This window comes from Sycon ciliatum, chromosome 12, assembly GCF_964019385.1.
Source record: "Sycon ciliatum chromosome 12, ocSycCili1.1, whole genome shotgun sequence".
Taxonomy (NCBI): Eukaryota; Metazoa; Porifera; class Calcarea; order Leucosolenida; family Sycettidae; genus Sycon; species Sycon ciliatum.
This window is the reverse complement of record NC_088654.1, coordinates 10,179,112-10,198,371: the sequence shown is the minus strand read 5'-3', so window position 1 is coordinate 10,198,371 and position 19,260 is coordinate 10,179,112. Positions and strand designations below refer to the sequence as shown.

Below are 19,260 nucleotides of genomic sequence, written 5' to 3'. Positions count from 1 at the left end.
TGTCACCTTATTGACAGTCAAGCTTCAAAAACTGTAAGTCAAATGAAGCGAAGTTATTAGTGTTAGTAGCGAAGTACAGTAAACCTGTCAAGGCGACCACCTGTCCCAGAAGACCACTGCTACCAGGAACAAGGGATGCTATGTGCAGTCAAATGACCCTGGCTAAGGAGACCACCTGGCAACAGAGACCACATTTCGCAGGTCCCTTGAGCCGTCGTCTTAGACAGGTTTCCCTGTATACCCCATAGTGCAGTCCTGCTCGTTGAAATCCAATAAGGCCAGCGAATGCAATAGCGGGCGCTGGGCAGCCCTAGACCTGGGAACCCTGGAATGTGAACTGGCGCAGGGCACAAACTTGATCCATGCGATTGGATTTCATTGAGCAGCACTTAGTGTTCGATCCAAGGTACTTTATACTGAACTCTATTACTGAACTGTCATACAACCAGGAGAGATACGCCAACAAGACACATGGTTAGGGGTGAAACGAGTATCTATTTTGACCAATCGATCACTCGTTCATAATATTCGATCGAGTATCCGATTATTTCGAGTATTTTATCAAAATTCAAAATCGCTAGATTTGGGAGTTCTCGACTAATTCAGAAGAAATTATCTGTGAACATAGAACAAAAGTCGCCAACGTCTTGTACAGAGTGTAAAGTAACAGTTTTCATAAGTACTTTCATATCTCAGATCGTTACTTGCCGTGGTGATCGCATCATCCAAGTCATAAAATACTGACTCAAAGATGCATGCATACGATGTACAGTGCACTGGACGAGCGGTACAACAAAAGGTTTTGAAAAATAGAATGCCAATACTAAAAAACAAAAACAAAAATACGATCGATTACAAAATTTCGAATACTCGTTTGTTTGAAAATTTCGAACGAATACTCGAATATTCGAACTAATCGTTTCACCCCTACACATGGTACTAACACAGGGAAGAGCAGTGATCTTCGATCTCCACCGACAGAGTGCCAACCCCACCTCCCCCCCCCCCCCCCCCCCCCCTCACCCCTTTCCCATCAACCAGCCATTGTTAAGTCAACAAAACCGACGTACTGCTTCATAGTCTAGCCTCGATGACAGTCATCTGGTCACTCACCCACTGGATCTCGGAACTCCACGGTGTCGTACGAGTCGTCTGCATCGTTCATTGCACCCCTACCAGTGCTGATCCTCTTGTCAAAACCGCCACCAGCGTCACCGGACATGACATGATCATAGGAACTATCCGCACCCTTGAGGCCCAACCCGGCATGTGAGGAGTTGCCATGTGAGTTGCCATGGGACAGGTGCTGCACTCTTACATCATCGTATTCGGCCGATCCGCGAGCAGGACTTCCATAGTCGACGGTGTCGTACGATACGTCTGTTACCTGCACAATGCCAATGTGCGTATAGACACCCATGCACATACATGTACATCGACAGACGGATACGCAGACAAACAGATGCACATACAACAAACAAAAATGCACATACACGCACGAACGCACAAACACGCTCGAACACGCTCAAACACACACACACACACACACACACAAATACATGCAAACACACAGGAACAGACACACAAGAACAGACACACAGGGACACACACAGGAACACACACACAAACACGCGATGAAGTTGATCCGGTGCTGGCTGCCACAGACACGAGAAATGAACAAGATTCAATTACAGGTAGCTGGTTGCCTGCAAAGTATCCGGCTCATCGAGGTGGGAAATGTTTGAATATCATCGGTGTCCGCATATGACAGGTTTCCACATATGACAGGTGTCTGGATACGGAGGATGTTTGGATATGGGAGGTGTCTGGAGATGGGAGGATATGGGAGGTGTCTAGATATATCAGGTGTCTGGATATATCAGGTGTCTGGATACGTGAGGTGTCTGAAGTTTAGATACAAAAGGCGACAAGCGCCGAATTGATATGGGAAGTCCAGATAGGAGGGTTTCCTTACCAGTGTACTGCACATACAGTAAAACCTGTAACTAAAGACCACAGTGACTAGCGACCAGCCTGGTACTACAGACCACTTTGCCAGGCACGGACGTCTCACCTTCTTACATGGTTGTGCGGAGCAAACCTCTAACTAAAGACCACCTCCCACTAAAGACCGCTTTCTCTGGCAACAAGGGGTGGTCATTAGTCACAGGTGCTGTACAGTAAAACCTGGTTTAACGCTTTCAGTGCCAGAGCAATTAGTAATGCACGGTTGGTCGTTAAAGCCAGGTGGTCCTTAGAACCAGGTCCCACAGCGTCTGTGTAGAACTGTCGGTGCATGGAAAGACGGTCGTTAACAGAAAATGCGGAGGAAAAATGAATTTCCCTTGACCAAATCGCATGCGGAAAGATATGTTCCCTTTTGGGAACATTGGCCTGATTAAGTTTACCTTAAGAGCAGGTGGTCGCTTAGGTGCAGTGTTGCCACATCATTATAGCCAAATATCAGTAGACTGAAAAAAATAAAATGCATCATCCGGGGGCTTTGCCCCCGGACCCCCCCCCCCCTCTCATAGTAACCCTAATATATTGTAGAATCCAGCGAATAAACCTACCCGCGCATAAGCCTAGGCCAAGTTCGAACATCGCCAAGCTTCGTTGTACAAACCCACCAGCGGGATTCTACAGTGCACACGATTTCCCCCAGACAGCTGATGTTTGTATTGTAGGAGAGAGCTATGGAAACACTCGGAATGAGCAGTAAAAGCCAAAATTCTGGACCATGACTTCTAAACCAAGCACAAAGGTCAAGTTTGGACACTTTCACGGCTGTTGTCGGCAGGAGACGGTCAATTGTCGGCAGGTCGTGACAGGCCCCACAAATCGGCAGGCTACTGACATGTCAGCAGGTGTGGCAACACAGTAGGTGTGACTTTGCTATTGCCTCAGTATGTGGGTGCATAGCAACCCACTCATGTCGTATGCAGGGGTGACTTTTACTTCGCCACCAGTTGTCACGCCGCCCCCACTAGCCAAACCAGTCAGTTTCACTGGCTACATCACCTTGCTGTGAGTAAGACCGCTTGAAATATGCTTGGGTCCATACAAAACACTGGATCCAGGTGAATCCAGTTTTTGAATTTTTCAAATTGTTGCTATGCCATTGCTATGCTGTGACGTAGCACTTTCAAGCACTATTGCAAAACAACAAGACAATTAACGGTGACTTACCTCAGAGTAGACTGAAGACGTAGCTCCGGCTAGATCACTGCTGATGCCAAAGCGAAGAGGCGGCGGAGGCTGATAGCTCTGCTGGTGATCTGTTGTAGCCTTGTCCTTGCTGGCCGAGCGCTTGCCGGGCTGACGCTCGTCCTTCAGGCTCCGCCGCCTCTCCCTCGCCACCTGCTTCACTCGCTCTTCGTCCGTCGTGATGCCGTCGTCCTCATAACCACGACCTTCGGCGAGGTCCTTTGCTCGCTGCTGCGCCTGCAGGCGCTCCTGCTCGAAGAGGCTGGCCTGGCGGCGCTCTCGTTTCAGCTGAAACGAGTGCTTGGCCACGGTGATTGCTACCACTTTGCCAGTGCCACGTACAATGTTAGCAGCGCTGTGCAATGGGTAAGAAAGTGGACAATATCCGCGTTACAGTATAGCATGTAGTTTAAGGTGAACACGAACGTCGGAGTTATGAGAAAGGTTTTGGTCTCGGTTGTTCTGCCTTGTGCATTTTATGTGTATTAAAATTCCGGTGTCAGGAACCTGCCAGGTTTCAGGTGTTATTATAGAACTAGGCGACCAGCAATCCCTTCACATACAGTGCATCCTCTGGTGCCTGTTAGCTGTGATTTAATTTAATAGGTGCCTGGTTTCTCTACCGAAATTGGCGGAATTAAAGTTACTCCGAAAATGACGGGTTATACAGTAAGCCTGGGGGGATGCAGGTCATTATCTGTAGTATCATCATAATATTATTTAGACTCGGATGTTGAGCCAAAGAAATCATGGATAAAAAGAAGGGACAAGATGTTACGAGTTATGACTAACTGTCCACCAACGTAACCAGATCATGTACAGTCAGTTTTGTGCCATTTGGTCACACTTGCTGACTGTATATGATCTGGACAGTTAGTCATAAATCCTCATATTTTGTCCTTTCTTTTCATCATCCTTTTTATGTTACTTTAGTTATACTTGTACGGCCATGATCCTGGAGCTTTTTGCGCCAGCCATCCTCGGACGGGAGGCTCTTCCTCGGGAACACCAGCTGCTCACCCTGTTGGTCATGTATGCTTGGCTTTGGCCAATCCTGTCCACTCAGCACCCCACGCATTCCAGAACTCGAGAAACGCAACTGACATCCTGCACTCGATCCAGTCTGGCAACACGGTGAACATCAACGATCACAGCTGGCCATCTCCCCTTAGCGCTACAGTGTTTGCTGTACCGCCATGGCTGGCTATCTCCCCTTAGCGCTACAGTATTTGCTGTACCGCCATGGCTGGCTATCTCCCCCTTAGCGCTACAGTATTTGCTGTACCGCCATGGCTGGCCATCTCCCCCTTAGCGCTACAATGATGTCTACTAAGTAATTCTCAGCCACGGGAAGGCGAAATAAATCAATACATAAATAAACGACATGAAGATACTGTTTTGATCAATAATTCACGGGTCATGTGAGACTCGGTTAAGCTGAGTTTTCCGCATCCACAGAAACGTCACCAGCCTCAAGGATCAAGGCACAGACGCAGCTCCTAAAGCGGTGGGAGGTGAATAGATCAGACCCATCACTCGAGTCATGCTCCCCTCCCCCCCCCCCCCCCCCAAGTATCCGCTCAACTGCATACCACCCTTCCATGGACACACACACACGGACAAGCAGGCATATCACACAGGACACTCACTTTGCTTGTGTGACTTTACCGAGCAGACATTTATCATCAATGTACAAGATCTGATCACCATCATCCAGCACACCAACCTTGAAGAAACAAAATGAAGAAACGAGCAAGACACAGGCACTCAATTGACCAATCCCGAAAAGATGGTCTGGGTTCGTGAAAAGTGGCACGCGTGAAATCCAGCACGAGTCAAGCGCATCGTTTCGTGTGTGTACATATAGTTGTAACCGTCACAGGCCAGAGCATGGCAGAGGGGAACCAGTCCTTTGCTCGAGTACTTGAAGATAATGCATAATTACAAAAAGAATAGAATGGGATACGGAGCTTGGGTTGGCTGTGACTCAGAGTTTCACGCCTGTGGCGACCATCAGACAGCAATGATCGCCACAGGCGTGAAACTCTAAGTCACAGCCAACCCAAGCTCCGTATCCCATTCTATTCTTTTTGTATGAAGCTCTGCACCCCGGTGCATTGAGCACTCTTTCGAGGACCACACCCAACTTTCCGTGTGTAATGCATAATTATGAAGGACAGTCATTGCTAGCTGGTCAATAGACTGTCAGGCAGTACCATTTCCCCGAATATAAGTCGCACCTTTGTACACTAAAATCCCAGAGTAATAACGGGGGTCGACCTACAATTGAGCATGACTTACTACTAAAGTCAATATGATCAAATCAATACGGTTAAACCTGTAAATGGGGGTGTGACTTTTAGAGTGACTTATAATCGGGGAGATACGGTATCTGATGGAGTGCTTAGCCCAGCTGAAGTTAGCTCTCGGCGAGGAAGGAAAGATTTGCATTACGATTGACCTTCGGTACCAATATTATCCACTCGTGTACATGTGTACACGTGTGCGCACACACGCACGCGCGTGCAAACAAGCCCACCCACGCACGCACATATGGACCCGCCAACGCAAGCACACACACACACACACACACACACACACACACACACACACACACACACACGTGCACACACACGCACGTGCACACACACATATGCACACACACACATGCACACACACACATGCACACACACACACACACACGTGCACACACACACACACACACACATATACACACATATGCACACACACACACGTGCACACACACACGTGCACACACACAAACACACAACTTACCCTATCTGCTGCTCCATCAGGAATGATAGTGTTGATATAAATACCATCATCTCCGACAGCATCCTCAGAACCCTAAACAAAGAAACACACACATACATAGAAAACGCTGAAGAAGTGAAATCGGTATCCCAAGATAATGAAGTGACATGGAGAGACATCATCCTATGCTCTGCACCAGTGATTTGTAGCATATAGGGAGATGACACCTAGGCCTACAGGCTATTACTTGAAAGTCGAAACCATACCAACCCCCCCCCCCCCCCCCCCCCGGTCTGCCCAAAACCTTACCACCCAGTCCCTGGTCTGCCTACAATCTTACCACCCGGTCCCCCACCTGCCAAAAACCTTGCCACCCGGTCCCCCACCTGCCCACAATCTTACAACCCGGTCCTTGGTCTGCCCACAATCTTACAACCCGATCCCCACCTGCCCCAAACCTTACCACCCGGTCCGCCACCTGCCCCAAACCTTACCACCCGGTCCGCCACCTGCCCCAAACCTTACCACCCGGTCCCTGGTCTGTCTACAACCTTACCACCCGGCCCCCACCTGCCCCAAACCTTACCATCCGGTCCCCCACCTGCCCCAAACCTTACCATCCGGTCCCCATACCTATCCAAAACCTTACCGCCCGGTCCCCCACCTGCCCCAAACCTTACCACCCGGTCTGCATGAAACCTGAATAGCAGGATCCCCTGCCAATCCCCTGCAGCTGAGATGGTGAGCTTGATCATAAAACGCCACCCATTCCCTCCAAGCAATCCCGGATAAAAGAACAGCCTTACCTTGCCACCGACAATGCTTATTCCAATGCCGCTGTTGCCTTTGTCGATCGTTACCGTTTCCACACGCAGGTCCAATCCGTCCAGCTTGATCGTTCTCGACGGCTTGGCGCACCCAGGCTTCTGATCCTCGCTGCTCGACCTCTCCTGATCGACCGACGACGGCGGTGGACTCTGTTCAGCTCGGGCATGCGGCGAGTGCTCAACCTCGTCCTGTCCTCGTTCCGTACCGACCGTGGCGTAACCAATAGACTCTGGCGATGGGCTTGTCGTCGCCTTTGTGACCATCGAGTAGCCCGTCAGAGGCGGCTGCTGCACTGGTTCCGTCTGCGCCTGCACGTGTTGCAGCGATGCATACCCTACAGGAACAGATCAACACAGTATATATGCCTCAGAGACACACACATGTGGACATAATACAGCCTAGTGGAACCTGTCAAGGCGACCACTCGGATAAGGCGACCACCTGTCCTACAAGACCACTGCAGCCAGGACCAAGGCATGCTATTTCCAGTCAAATGACCCTGGATAAGGAGACCACCTGGTAACAGAGACCATGTTTTGAAGGTCCCTTGAGCGGTCGTCTTACACAGGTTTCAATGTAGTATTTTCAGGAGTATAAGCCACACTGGAGTATAAACCGAATCAAGATTTTTCGTCACGAAACACAGACACCTATGCTGTATGTCACGGTTCATTTGACGATGGTAGTGTAAGCCACGCCGACCTTCCTTTTTTGGTGATTTACGTGTGTTTAATCAACCCTTTGCTGCCAACGCATGCTTGAACAGATTTTAGTGACATGAAACGTTAACGAAGAATTATTATGGATGACAAACCCGGAAAACAGCACAGCTGCACAAACTTGAAGTGTGCACATTCTTTTTGGGAGATTATAAAAATCAATTGACAACTCCAGTCTATGGTGTCTTCGTCGGTAGAACTTCACATCTCGTTCCACGCACACGTACACATTACAGTAAAACCTGTGAATGCCACCACTCGGATACGGCAACCACCTGTCCTAGAAGACCACTGTCACTAGGACCAGGGGATACTATTTCCAGTCAAATAACCCTGGATAAGGAGACCACCTGGTAAGAGAGACCATAATTTTGGAGGTGCGGTCGTCTTACACAGTTTTCAGATTATTTTCACTCTGTGCTAGATAGACATGGCTGAAAGCAGCCCTGCTTTGGGTTCAACTCGCTCATGGTCACGTTGCACTGTTTGTAAGCGTAACCTATTGAACCATGTCACGTCACGTGTGACGTTTTGCGGTCTCGCCACCGGATAGAGGCTGTGGTCCTACAATGACTCAGCGCGCCCAAGTGCATCGCTCACCAGGAGATGGACTTGACACAGCAGACTTCTGGGAAGCTGCGGCTGCCACGCTGCTGGGATCGACCCATGGCTGCCAGGTGGAGTGTGAATCCGGCGTCACAGCATATTCACACAGTCCTGCAGTCAACAACATAACCGAAGCAGTGAAGTGGGTTTAAAATTATTATTATTATTATTCGTTGGCTACAAGCAAGGGTCCCTGGTTCGAGTCCTGGTGGTGACAGTCAATTTTTTCTTCAGACTTTTCCCGTTTGTCTCTTTCCCTCAAAACCATTTATTATTATTATTATTACTTTGCACTTACGCGTCCGTGTCAGCGGTGGTAGACCGCCCACAAACTCGCACGTGCTGAATGGACTTAGGAAATGAACACTGAGCTTTCGGTGCGGCATGGAAATAACATCATTGAAAAAAAAAGAAAAGAAACAAAAACTAAAAAAATAATACAGTAAAACCTGTAACTAAAGACCACCATGACTAGCGACCAGCCTGGTACTACAGTAAAACCTGTAACTAAAGACCACCGTGACTAGCGACCAGCCTGGTACACCAGTAAAACCTGTAACTAAAGACCACTGTGACTAGCGACCAGCCTGGTACTACAGTAAAACCTGTAACTAAAGACCACCGTGACTAGCGACCAGCCTGCTACTACAGTAAAACCTGTAACTAAAGACCACCGTGACTAGCGACCAGCCTGGTACTACAGTAAAACCTGTAACTAAAGACCACCGTGACTAGCGACCAGCCTGGTACTACAGTAAAACCTGTAACTAAAGACCACCGTGACTAGCGACTAGCCTGGTACTACAGTAAAACCTGTAACTAAAGACCACCGTGACTAGCGACCAGCCTGGTACTACAGTAAAACCTGTAAGTAAAGACCACCGTGACTAGCGACCAGCCTGGTACTACAGTAAAACCTGTAACTAAAGACCACCATGACTAGCGACCAGCCTGGTACTACAGTAAAACCTGTAACTAAAGACCACCGTGACTAGCGACCAGCCTGGTACTACAGTAAAACCTGTAAGTAAAGACCACCGTGACTAGCGACCAGCCTGGTACTACAGTAAAACCTGTAATTAAAGACCACCGTGACTAGCGACCAGCCTGGTACTACAGTAAAACCTGTAACTAAAGACCACCGTGACTAGCGACCAGCCTGCTACTACAGTAAAACCTGTAACTAAAGACCACCGTGACTAGCGACTAGCCTGCTACTACAGTAAAACCTGTAACTAAAGACCACCGTGACTAGCGACCAGCCTGGTACTACAGTAAAACCTGGAACTAAAGACCACCGTGACTAGCGACTAGCCTGCTACTACAGTAAAACCTGTAACTAAAGACCACCGTGACTAGCGACCAGCCTGGTACTACAATATAACCTGTAACTAAAGACCACCGTGACTAGCGACCAGCCTGGTACTACAATATAACCTGTAACTAAAGACCACCGTGACTAGCGACCAGCCTGGTACTACAGTAAAACCTGTAACTAAAGACCACCGTGGCTAGCGTCCAGCCCGGTACTACAGACCACTTGCCCGGCATGGACGGTCTCACATTCATGTATGGTTGTGCGGCGCAACGCGCTCTAACTAAGGACCATCTGCCACTAAAGACCGCTTTCTCTGGCCCCAAGCGGTAGTCGTTAGTTACAGGTTTTACTGTAGTACCCCGAAGTACTGTGTAAGCAGTGGAGGCGGCAGCATCAGTGGATGGAGCACATGCTGAGAATATGATGCACGGGCAGAAGTATCGCACGACAATTCTCTGAAGCAATGCCGACATAACCGAGTGTGTGTGTCTGTTTCTGTGCGCAAACTACTGAAGAAAGCCTTCAGCAATACATATGCACAGGAACAAATATGGCCGGTCGAGACAGCTCGCAGCATAGGGCTCAATTGCGTGAGAGATAGTGGTTGTGAGTGAGTGAGTGAGAGACTGAGTGATAAGGAGAGAGAGAGAGAGAGAGAGAGAGAGAGAGAGAGGGCAGAAGAGAGAAAGAGAGAGAAAGTACTCTTCATGCAGATATCTTTACACCAAGTTACACTAACTAGCTGCTACCCCACTGGAAAGCAGAGCAACCGCATAGACCGAGGTGTCTGCATTCCCATACCTGCTGATGCAAGCGCAGTCAGCTGCTCCTCGACTCCCACGGGCAAGCCTTTGGTCTCCTCATGCACATATCCAGTCTGTGGCAAGGCCAGATCATTGCGTAAGTGCTCATCTTCTTCCAGCTCAACCTGCGGCAGGGGGACGGACGGTGGAAAAGATTTAACCGAACAATTACAAATAAGCGTTTCGGAAATAACACATTCAATATCGCAACCATCGCAATTTGGCCATGTCGGGTGATAGTTGGTCGTTACAGACATTGACTCTTAAATCCTGTACATATGATATCATGATGACACGCCGGATTGAGTTCACTTATCAGCCCATGCACTTGTTTTGTGAGGGTGCGCTTATGCCCTGATACAGGCACATGTGCAGTTATGCGCGGCACTACGGTACTAGCACTCAATGTTCTCACCTCTAACCCACTACCGCGCATGACCTCATCCACCGTGTTCTCGGCCATCACCACCAGCTGATTGACTAGCGTTGGCAGCATGTCAGCCTCGCCCTCCTCCCGCTGGTAGAGCCGCGCCAATGTGGCTATCTGAACCGAGTTGATCTGGTAGCAGTTGGCAGAGATCACGCCAGCAAACTCTGGCCGACTCTTCGGCGATGCTAGAAAGTTTGAGGCCTGGGCGAAATAGAGGTAAAGAACAGGCAACAGAAAGAGTCTGTTAATCACATTCTACCTGTGTCCTTTGCCTCATGGGGATCTCCCCAACATATGGGTGAGGGATCTCCCCAACATATGGGTGAAATGAGCACAGAACCGGCTAACATATACCCTTTTCGAGCCCTATAGCGGTTATGCGAAACAAGTCAGAATGGAGAGTCAGCGGCCTTCCGGAATTGCTCGTGGGCGCTAACTGTACAGCGGAGCCACTTGGGGCGCTAAGTATGCAATCACCGGGAACCGCTCATGGGCGCTAATCTAGCAGCGGAACCGCTTATGGGCTCCATATACATGTACACAGAGTGAGTCGGTAGTGAGTTGCCAGTGTATCAGTAGTGCACACCGTGCTGAAACATCTCAACTGATGGTGTAATAACAAAACCTCTATAATGGACTGTCCTCCAGAACTCCATGACATTGTGTCTATTGACAATACTAGTACAGTAGAACCTGTCAAGGCGACCACTCGGATAAGGTGACCACTCGGATAAGGTGACCACTCGGATAAGGCGATCACCTGTCCCAGACGACCACTGCAGCCAGGAGCAAGGGATGCTATTTCCAGTCAAAAGACCCTGGCTAAGGAGACCACCTGGTTACAGAGACCACATTTTGAAGGTCCCTTGAGCGGTCGTCTTACACAGGTTTCACTGTACATTGTCACGACCTTGCATTGTTTGTTTGTTTCTTTTATTTGAATTCGTTTAGAGCACAGGCAGTCCTGCCTTCTCACCAGAGGAAAAAACCTCCGGTTCCTACTAAGAACGAATAATTGAAGCCTACAGATTTCACTGTACCTGTATGATCTTGAGTAGGCTGCGCTCAGCGACGGCTCCGAGACCGCGCTGTGCCGCCCAGTCACCCAGTATGGCCAGCCGTTGCTTGAGCAGAACTCCCACGCTCCTGCTACACAGGCACACTGCTCTCTGCGTCGTCGTCTTGTCAGGCACCGTCGGGCGCACTAGCTGATTGAACAGCCAAGCACTGGAGAAGTGTAAGAGCTGCAGTAACAGGAACACAGTCATGGAGGCAAAACAGAGAGTACAATCATGCCAGCAGAACACATCTGCCTCTTCCTCTTCTCATTCCCCCTTTTTTCACCTTCCAAATACCCCTCGCATTCACTGCAGTGTCTGCTCCAGAGCCGGGTCAGACGGGTCAGTGACCCGGTTGGGGAAACTTGCTTTTTCACCTTTCAAATACCCCTCGCATTCACTGCAGTGTCTGCTCCAGAGCCGAGCCAGACGGGTCAGCGACCCGGTTGGGGGTACTTGGACCCGCCTGGAAAAAGAACACCGGGTCGCTTGTGACCCGGTTGGGACTCAACCAGGAAGTCCAAGACTCCCTGATGTACGATAGCCACACTTGAATGTACCCAGCTTTGACCCAGTTGCAAGAGTTGTGCCAGGTACATGTGTACCCGGTAGGTTCGAAATCCTAGAGCAGACAGTGCACTGTCGTGTAAGCTAACCGGGATGGTAACACGTTTCTACTTGCCAATTCAAATGAAAGAATAGAATACAATCCCAGCGCTGCTATTGCAGTGAAGGGAGCTAGCTCAACGCTATCCCACATTACGATCTGCGCGTCATAAAACTCTAGGTCAGGACATCCTGGCTCAATATTCAAGTCTTATTGTTTCTATCCTGCGCTTTGCGAGAAAAACGTGAGTGAGTTACATGCTTAATCACCTACTTGGTTCGGCTCATCGCAATTGTCGCTTATCTATCGCCACCAAGAACAGGAGTTTTGTGGCCGCTCTGTGAATTTTTCAATAGGCATAGTGAGGAAGCATGATACTTGAATACTCTCCGCCAGAAGAAAAACATTCAGCCATGGAATCAGATGAAGCGAGTCATTGAAGGGAAGCAAGGTAAGCAAAATGCACGAAATAAATCAGCGAAGGAGCGCGTTCTTGCATTCACACCCTTACAGGTCCAGAGTTCATTCGACTCTCCATCACTCGAGCTGCCGCCGTTACATGAGCTGACATTAAATTGCTGGTGTCTAGCTGCTAGCGACTGGTAGAGTATCTCTTGCTTTGTCAGCCTGTCGTATGGCAGCAATGGGAAAGGAACAGTTGTGTCTGTCTGTCACTCCGGTGCTTGAAGGAACTGTGGGCAGTGTGACCTGTGTGTCACCACAGTGTGTTTCAACAGAGCCTTCGAATGAGGCGTACAGGCCTCTCCAGACAGCTGGCATACGCTCCACTGGATACGCTGACGACGACTCTTGTAATGCTGCTGCCAGGTCTACGAAGGAACAAAAGGAACAACCAAAACGTCCCTTGCATGCGCGCATCGCATCAAAAACACTTTTCTTCTTCAGCATGACGCTCATACTCCTGTGCCGTGCACGCGTGCCTGTCACGCTCTCCAGGATGTCAGTTGCCCCTGCTACAGTTCCGGTCTTCGGGTCGCTGCGTTTGGCTTTTGGCAACACAGACAGTGTATGGCCAGATTTCCACTTCCCAAAAAAGTCGAACACACCGCGATTCAAAGCGCTAGTCGCGATCATTTTTTCTTTGGTGCCTCATTTGATCTTGCCATCACAACCTCCCAAGCAAAAGTAAGTTAGAATATCGTGATTGGACTGGGTTTTACCTGTCAAAAAGCGTGTGGGAGATAAGCGACAATTGCGATGAGCCGGACCAAGTAGAACTGGAGTGCACAAGTCTCGAGTACATGTCCCACAGTTGCTCTCGGTGAAACCTGACCCAAAGTGCAAAGCTGGCGCCCTGGACCAGTTCCGATGACATCATTGTATTTGTACATGTGCACGTCCGGCCGCATGTGTGCCACTTCCAGGGCGTCACGCACGCACCCCCCCCCCCCCCCCCCCCACACACACAGACACACACATGCATGTTTAATCTTTTATCTACTATATTTCCCCGATTAGTCACACTCGACTATAAGTCGCACCTCCTTTTCAAGTTTGAGCCATATACAGTGCTGGAAACTGAAATCCGACCCGACCCCCTCAGCGGTGCGCTCACATCGCAAAGACCCAACACGGGATGATAAAACTAGGAAACAGAGACTGAACAGGGCTCAGGGTGTCGGATTTAATTTGTCAGCACTGTAGTTTCAATATAGTCGTGTAGCCAGGATTTCACACTTGATTGAAAGTCTCTTCTCTTCTCTTCTTTGCCCTTCAAGTTGAGTGTAAAACGGTGCGACTTATAATGGGGGAAACACCATATTTCATTAACTTAAATCACATACCATACTTCCCATAAACCCAGTCACAGAGCCATACATTTTGTGATTTTATGACTGGATATAGGGCCATCGAACGGTTCACATAGAGCCTTGGTTTGTGGTTCACATAGAGCCTTGGTTTGTGGTTCACATAGAGCCTTGGTTTGTGGTTCACATAGAGCCTTGGTTTGTGGTTCACATAGAGCCTTGGTTTGTGGTTCACATAGAGCCTTGGTTTGTGGTTCATAAAGAGCCTTGGTTTGTGGTTCATATAGAGCCTTGGTTTGTGGTTCACATAGAGCCTCGGTTTGTGGTTGGCCTCACATAATACATACAACGTACTCATGTCAGTGGGAAAACACACTGCTGTTCATAATCACCTGCCCCCATGCAAAGCATCCATCCCTCACAATACCGACAGTGGTTGCTTTACCTGCGCAAACACCTCTTCTATCAGCCCTTCATTGACTTGGTAGCGGGTCACCAACGCCTTGCAATGATGCAGTGTAGCGAGGACGCCGCTTATCGTCCGCTCCGCGTCCATCGACGCCTCCTTGCTCGTGAAGAGCTGCCGTCCGCTAGGGGACGAGGGAGACGACGGAGCTGACTCCTCGGACTGGCTCAAGAACACTGGTAATTCATCCTGCATAGTACAGTAGAGAGGAACAAAGTAAAGTTATCTGGATTTGCAGCCGCATTACCTGACGTGTTGAAGAACCCATCACGCAAAGGCATTCGCATCGCAGCAGCACAGTACACAGTCAAAAGAAATGTTTTTAAGGCAAAGTCTCTCTCAGTCAAAAGAAATGTTTTTTAAGGCAAAGTCTCTCTCTCCTTGAACGCCTACATTCTATGCACTTCACCACAGGCACGGATACACTGGCTTGCTAGAACCTCAACCATGGCTCTCAATGTCAAAGTGAAACCAACCACCACGAGATCAAGACTGTATGATCTTAGAAGCGAGCCACTACAGCATCCGAGACACGACACCACCACCGGCTTTTACAATTGTGTTAAGAAACACACCCAGTTTAGGAAGTTCCTCTTGCGCAAAGACCATCACCATGCTTGATGGCTGTAAAAGCCATATACATATAACGAAGTGCTAATTCTAACGAGTTAACAAGCAGAAATGTGTCGTTAAAATAGAAATCGTTATACAGAAATCGATGCAAATACAGTTCTATTGAGCATTGAGAATGCGTGAAAATCGTTATATATGCGCCTCATTACAATAATGGCTTTTACAGTATACGAAGGTGGCACATGCTGCGCCTAGAGGTGGGAGTAAGACTGTTAGTATCAAAACCAGTGCCCAACAGAGGGGGGGGGGGGGGGGGGGGAATGATCACAACCAGTGCCCAACAGGGGGGGGGGGGGGGGTACTACAAGCTGTCCAGAAAATAGAGATTGTTCAACTTTCAACTTACCACGAGTTCTTCTATGAATCCATCGACGAGTTTGTCCAGCGCCAGCAGAGTGGTCTTGCCAAGTATGGCCTGGCAGCCAGCAGTAACCGCCGCCAGTGCCGGGTCCTGGGACAGGAACTGGTGCAGCTCGCTGGCATTGGCCAGCCACAGAGCGGCTACGTCAGACTTGCCACCTTGATCCTGCACGCCCGCACGCACACACACACACACACAATACAAACAGAAACACAAGGGCAGAAAGAGAACAGAGACAACCGGCTTGGTCATTGTCGCAACGCTGCGTTCCATACATGTAGCAAAGCTAAGGCAATCCTCAGAGAACTCATAATCTGTACATCATGTGGCTACAAACACAAACGCATACGCCTTGAAAGTGCTACAGTACTATCGGGTGCCGAAGAACGAACATGCTAGAGTATTGCCAAACACTGCATACCAATATATACACGGTAACTCATCTGCCCATAGACTCTAGTAAATGAAAATAAAGAATGGTCCAGGCTGCGAGGTCGAAACACAGCATCCAGTGTGAACGTGGGGGAGGCGCGGGTCGGTGGTTAAAACTGGCCACGGTGGATGAAATCATCTATCAATCTCAACACAGGTGTAGCCTTTGTTGATATGTCAAAGGCATTCGATAAAGTGAAACATCAAACTCTTGTGCAAGATCTGTTCGAACTTGGCATCTGCGACACGGCACTCTGTTGGCTGGTGGATTACCTCTCTGATAGAGAACAGTACGTTCAGGTTGGCCAGACTAGAAGTCTCCCGTACACCAGTTACTCAGGTGTCCCCCAGGGGTCGGTACTGGGCCCACTGCTATTTATTGTCTATGCCCGCGGCATAGCAGAAGAACTATCGCCGTTTAATGTGGGAGCAATCCAGTTTGCTGATGACATCTCTATACGATGTAGCAGGGAGTCTGCGGAAGCTGTTTCTGCACACCTTTCAGCTGCTGTTCAGCACCTGGCCACCTGGCTGAAGGGCCGTGGTTTAATTCTTAATGAAAGAAAGACACAGATATTGCCTATTCCCCCATCCCCATCTCAAGCACTTGAGCTGCATGTCATTTGTAATGGGCAGACGCTGCCTGTTGTGAAAACGGCCAAGTATCTTGGCCTACATTTCGACTCAGACATGAGCTGGAACACCATGACAAGCCATGTTGCACGCCGCGTTGCCGCTAAGATTGGGCTACTAAATCGAAGTGCAGCATGTTTGCCTTTTTCTTGCCGTGTTCAGTTTTTCAGGTCCTTTATACTATCAGAATTTGACTATGCATCTGCTGCCTATGCCCCTTTCTTATCGTCTTATCAGGATAAGCGCCTAAATAGTTTGTTCAAACGTGCGGCTCGCTCGGTGTGCAGGGCAGCCCCTCGCACTCACACGGCTCCCTTACTTGAACGCATGAATGCCCATACCCTCAGCATATACACCCACATGCACATTCTTGTATTCATTTGGCGCTGCCTGAACAAATCTTCAAGTACTCTGTTTTCAAGCCTTTTCACCCGTAGTCCCTCTCTCCGAACACGCGGAGGGAGCAGCAAGTTACTCATCATTCCTGTCTCCCCACTGCATCCTCAGCTAAGCGCATTAGCCATGCTGGAGCTATCCTGTGGAACCAGCTCCCAGACACAGCACGCCTCGAAAGAAAGCGCTCCACTTTCAAATCGCTAAGCCTGGCCTTTCTGTTAGCAGTACCGTCAACTAGGATGAACTCATCTGCTTCACTACCTCTCTCTCTCCCTCTCTCTCTCTCTCTCTCTCTCTCTCTCTCTCTCTCTCTCTCTCTCTCTCTCTCTCTCTCTCTCTCTCTCTCTCTCTCTCTCTCTCTCTCTCTCTCTCTCTCTCTCTCTCTCTCTCTCTCTCTCTCTCTCTCTCACTCACTCCTTTCTTCCCGGTTGCCGTGCTTGTGACTTTTTTCCCCTGCTGCCGTGCTCATATTGGTTATCTAACTACAGCTGTATCTTCTTCTTGGTTCAGTTTGTCCGCTTATTATTATATTTTCTTTTCTCTTATTATCAGTGGGACCATTGTCATTAGGTTTAGTCCTGTTTTGGAACTCCACTTAAAAAAAAGCCAAACAACAACAATCAGAAGTGTGGATATTGCCGGGTGCAGAAGTGTGAATTTTACAGTAGAACTCCCCTTATCCGGGCAGGCTGTTACCGAGCACTAGCCATGACTAGGAATAACCAGTAACACTCGCATACATGTACATACCTAACTTAGGCATGCAAGTAAACATTGTCTTGCCTACTATCCATAGGCTTCGCGGCCGTTTTACTTAAAAGCCAATTTTTGTGACGTAAAGGGGTCAGAAACCCCCCGGTAGGCAGGTACCAGGATTTGGGGCGTCCGGATAATGGCAGTTTTGCTGTTCTGGCACACTGCATGAGTCAAAGACATAATTATAGTGGGTTGTTATTGCCTCCCTTGCGGATGGCTTGCCCATGGCTTACCTCCAGTAGCATGTCGATTGTGGTGACCACCTTGTTCAGGAACGTACAGGCGGCTCGCTCTTTAGAAAGCCCCAGGCCTGGGGGTCGTCGTATCACGCACTTGGCGGCTAGGTAGAGCAGAAATGCCGGTGACATCTTGAACGAGAGGTCCTGCGGCTTGGCATCGCACACGATGGCACGCAGCAGGGAGTCGTCGCGGCCCCGTGACACAATCAGCACGCACGGCAGACTGGCCGGTGGTGTGCTCGAAGCGGACGACTGTGGGCGGTTGTTGGCAGCCGATGCCGCCATTGTTGTCGAGGCAGCTGTTACCTGGCCGACTGTCTTGACCGGGTGGTTGGCTAGCGAGTAGGTTGGCTGCGGTGTGGCCGAGTCGTCATGACTAAAATCCGAGTCACGATAGCCACGACTAGGCAAATCTGGTGTCGATTCCTGTCAAGTTGAGCAAACAAAGGCAACGAAACATGACATGGACCGTGCTCTTCAGAATGACACATCTGCCAAAAACAATCCTGTCCAGATCAGCAAAAAAACATGACATACACGATGTTGCTCTTCGGAATGACTCAAAAGCAGAAAACGAACAACACTGATCAATTTTCAAATGTTGTGTGCAAAACGCTAACACTCCACCTATGGTCGAAACCGTTTCAATCGTACATGCTTGCATACCGGTGAGGAATGGACAAGAAGAATTCGACCATATTAAATATAACACAAACCAGGCATGTAGCCTGCCATTGGGAACAATTTCGACCTAGGTTCAGCATGCACATATCGATAATGATGACATGCACCAGCCATCATACACATATGCGGCCGTGCACCCCCCCCCCCCCCTCCTAAAAGGGGGACCAGACCAGCTATTCCCCTGCAAACTCACCGGTTCGGCGGTGTCGGGTCGCGCCGGCGTTTTCCTGCTCTGCCTCTGGTGCTGCACCGTCAGCGCTCCCAGAGAACTGGTCCGCCGCACGGGTGGCGCTGCTGCTGCCGTGGAAACCGCCGCATCGGCCACTCCTGCTCCCGGAGCGGCGACGTCGGAATCACGACGAGGCCGGCTGACAACGGCATAGGTATCGGCAGGAGCGTGCAGGGCTGCGTGAGAATACAATTGAAATAAACATGGGCAAGACAGCGGACATGAGTAAATGCAACACTGAGCCAGTCATAGCCAGTCATACTACTGTAAAATATAACGAAGTGCTACCTCGGACGAGTTAACGAGGAGAA

General features: G+C 49.3%; 1 protein-coding gene across 3 annotated transcripts in view; it reads right to left on the bottom strand.

The window, feature by feature from the left end:
* The window catches only part of LOC135828202 (serine/arginine repetitive matrix protein 2-like), a 40,902-nt gene that overhangs the window by 9,915 nt on the left and 11,727 nt on the right, over positions 1–19,260 (bottom strand). For all 3 annotated transcript variants that reach the window (XM_065340655.1, XM_065340656.1, XM_065340654.1), the window contains exons 6-18: positions 18,914–19,125; positions 18,031–18,462; positions 15,566–15,745; positions 14,566–14,775; positions 11,727–11,930; positions 10,672–10,887; positions 10,255–10,381; positions 8,130–8,246; positions 6,789–7,144; positions 6,004–6,075; positions 4,857–4,933; positions 3,190–3,562; positions 1,114–1,387 (exon numbers count right to left, since the gene is read on the bottom strand). In XM_065340655.1, coding sequence (XP_065196727.1) covers positions 1,114–1,387; positions 3,190–3,562; positions 4,857–4,933; positions 6,004–6,075; positions 6,789–7,144; positions 8,130–8,246; positions 10,255–10,381; positions 10,672–10,887; positions 11,727–11,930; positions 14,566–14,775; positions 15,566–15,745; positions 18,031–18,462; positions 18,914–19,125 — 2,850 coding nt within the window. The remainder of the gene's footprint in view (positions 1–1,113; positions 1,388–3,189; positions 3,563–4,856; positions 4,934–6,003; positions 6,076–6,788; positions 7,145–8,129; positions 8,247–10,254; positions 10,382–10,671; positions 10,888–11,726; positions 11,931–14,565; positions 14,776–15,565; positions 15,746–18,030; positions 18,463–18,913; positions 19,126–19,260) is intronic.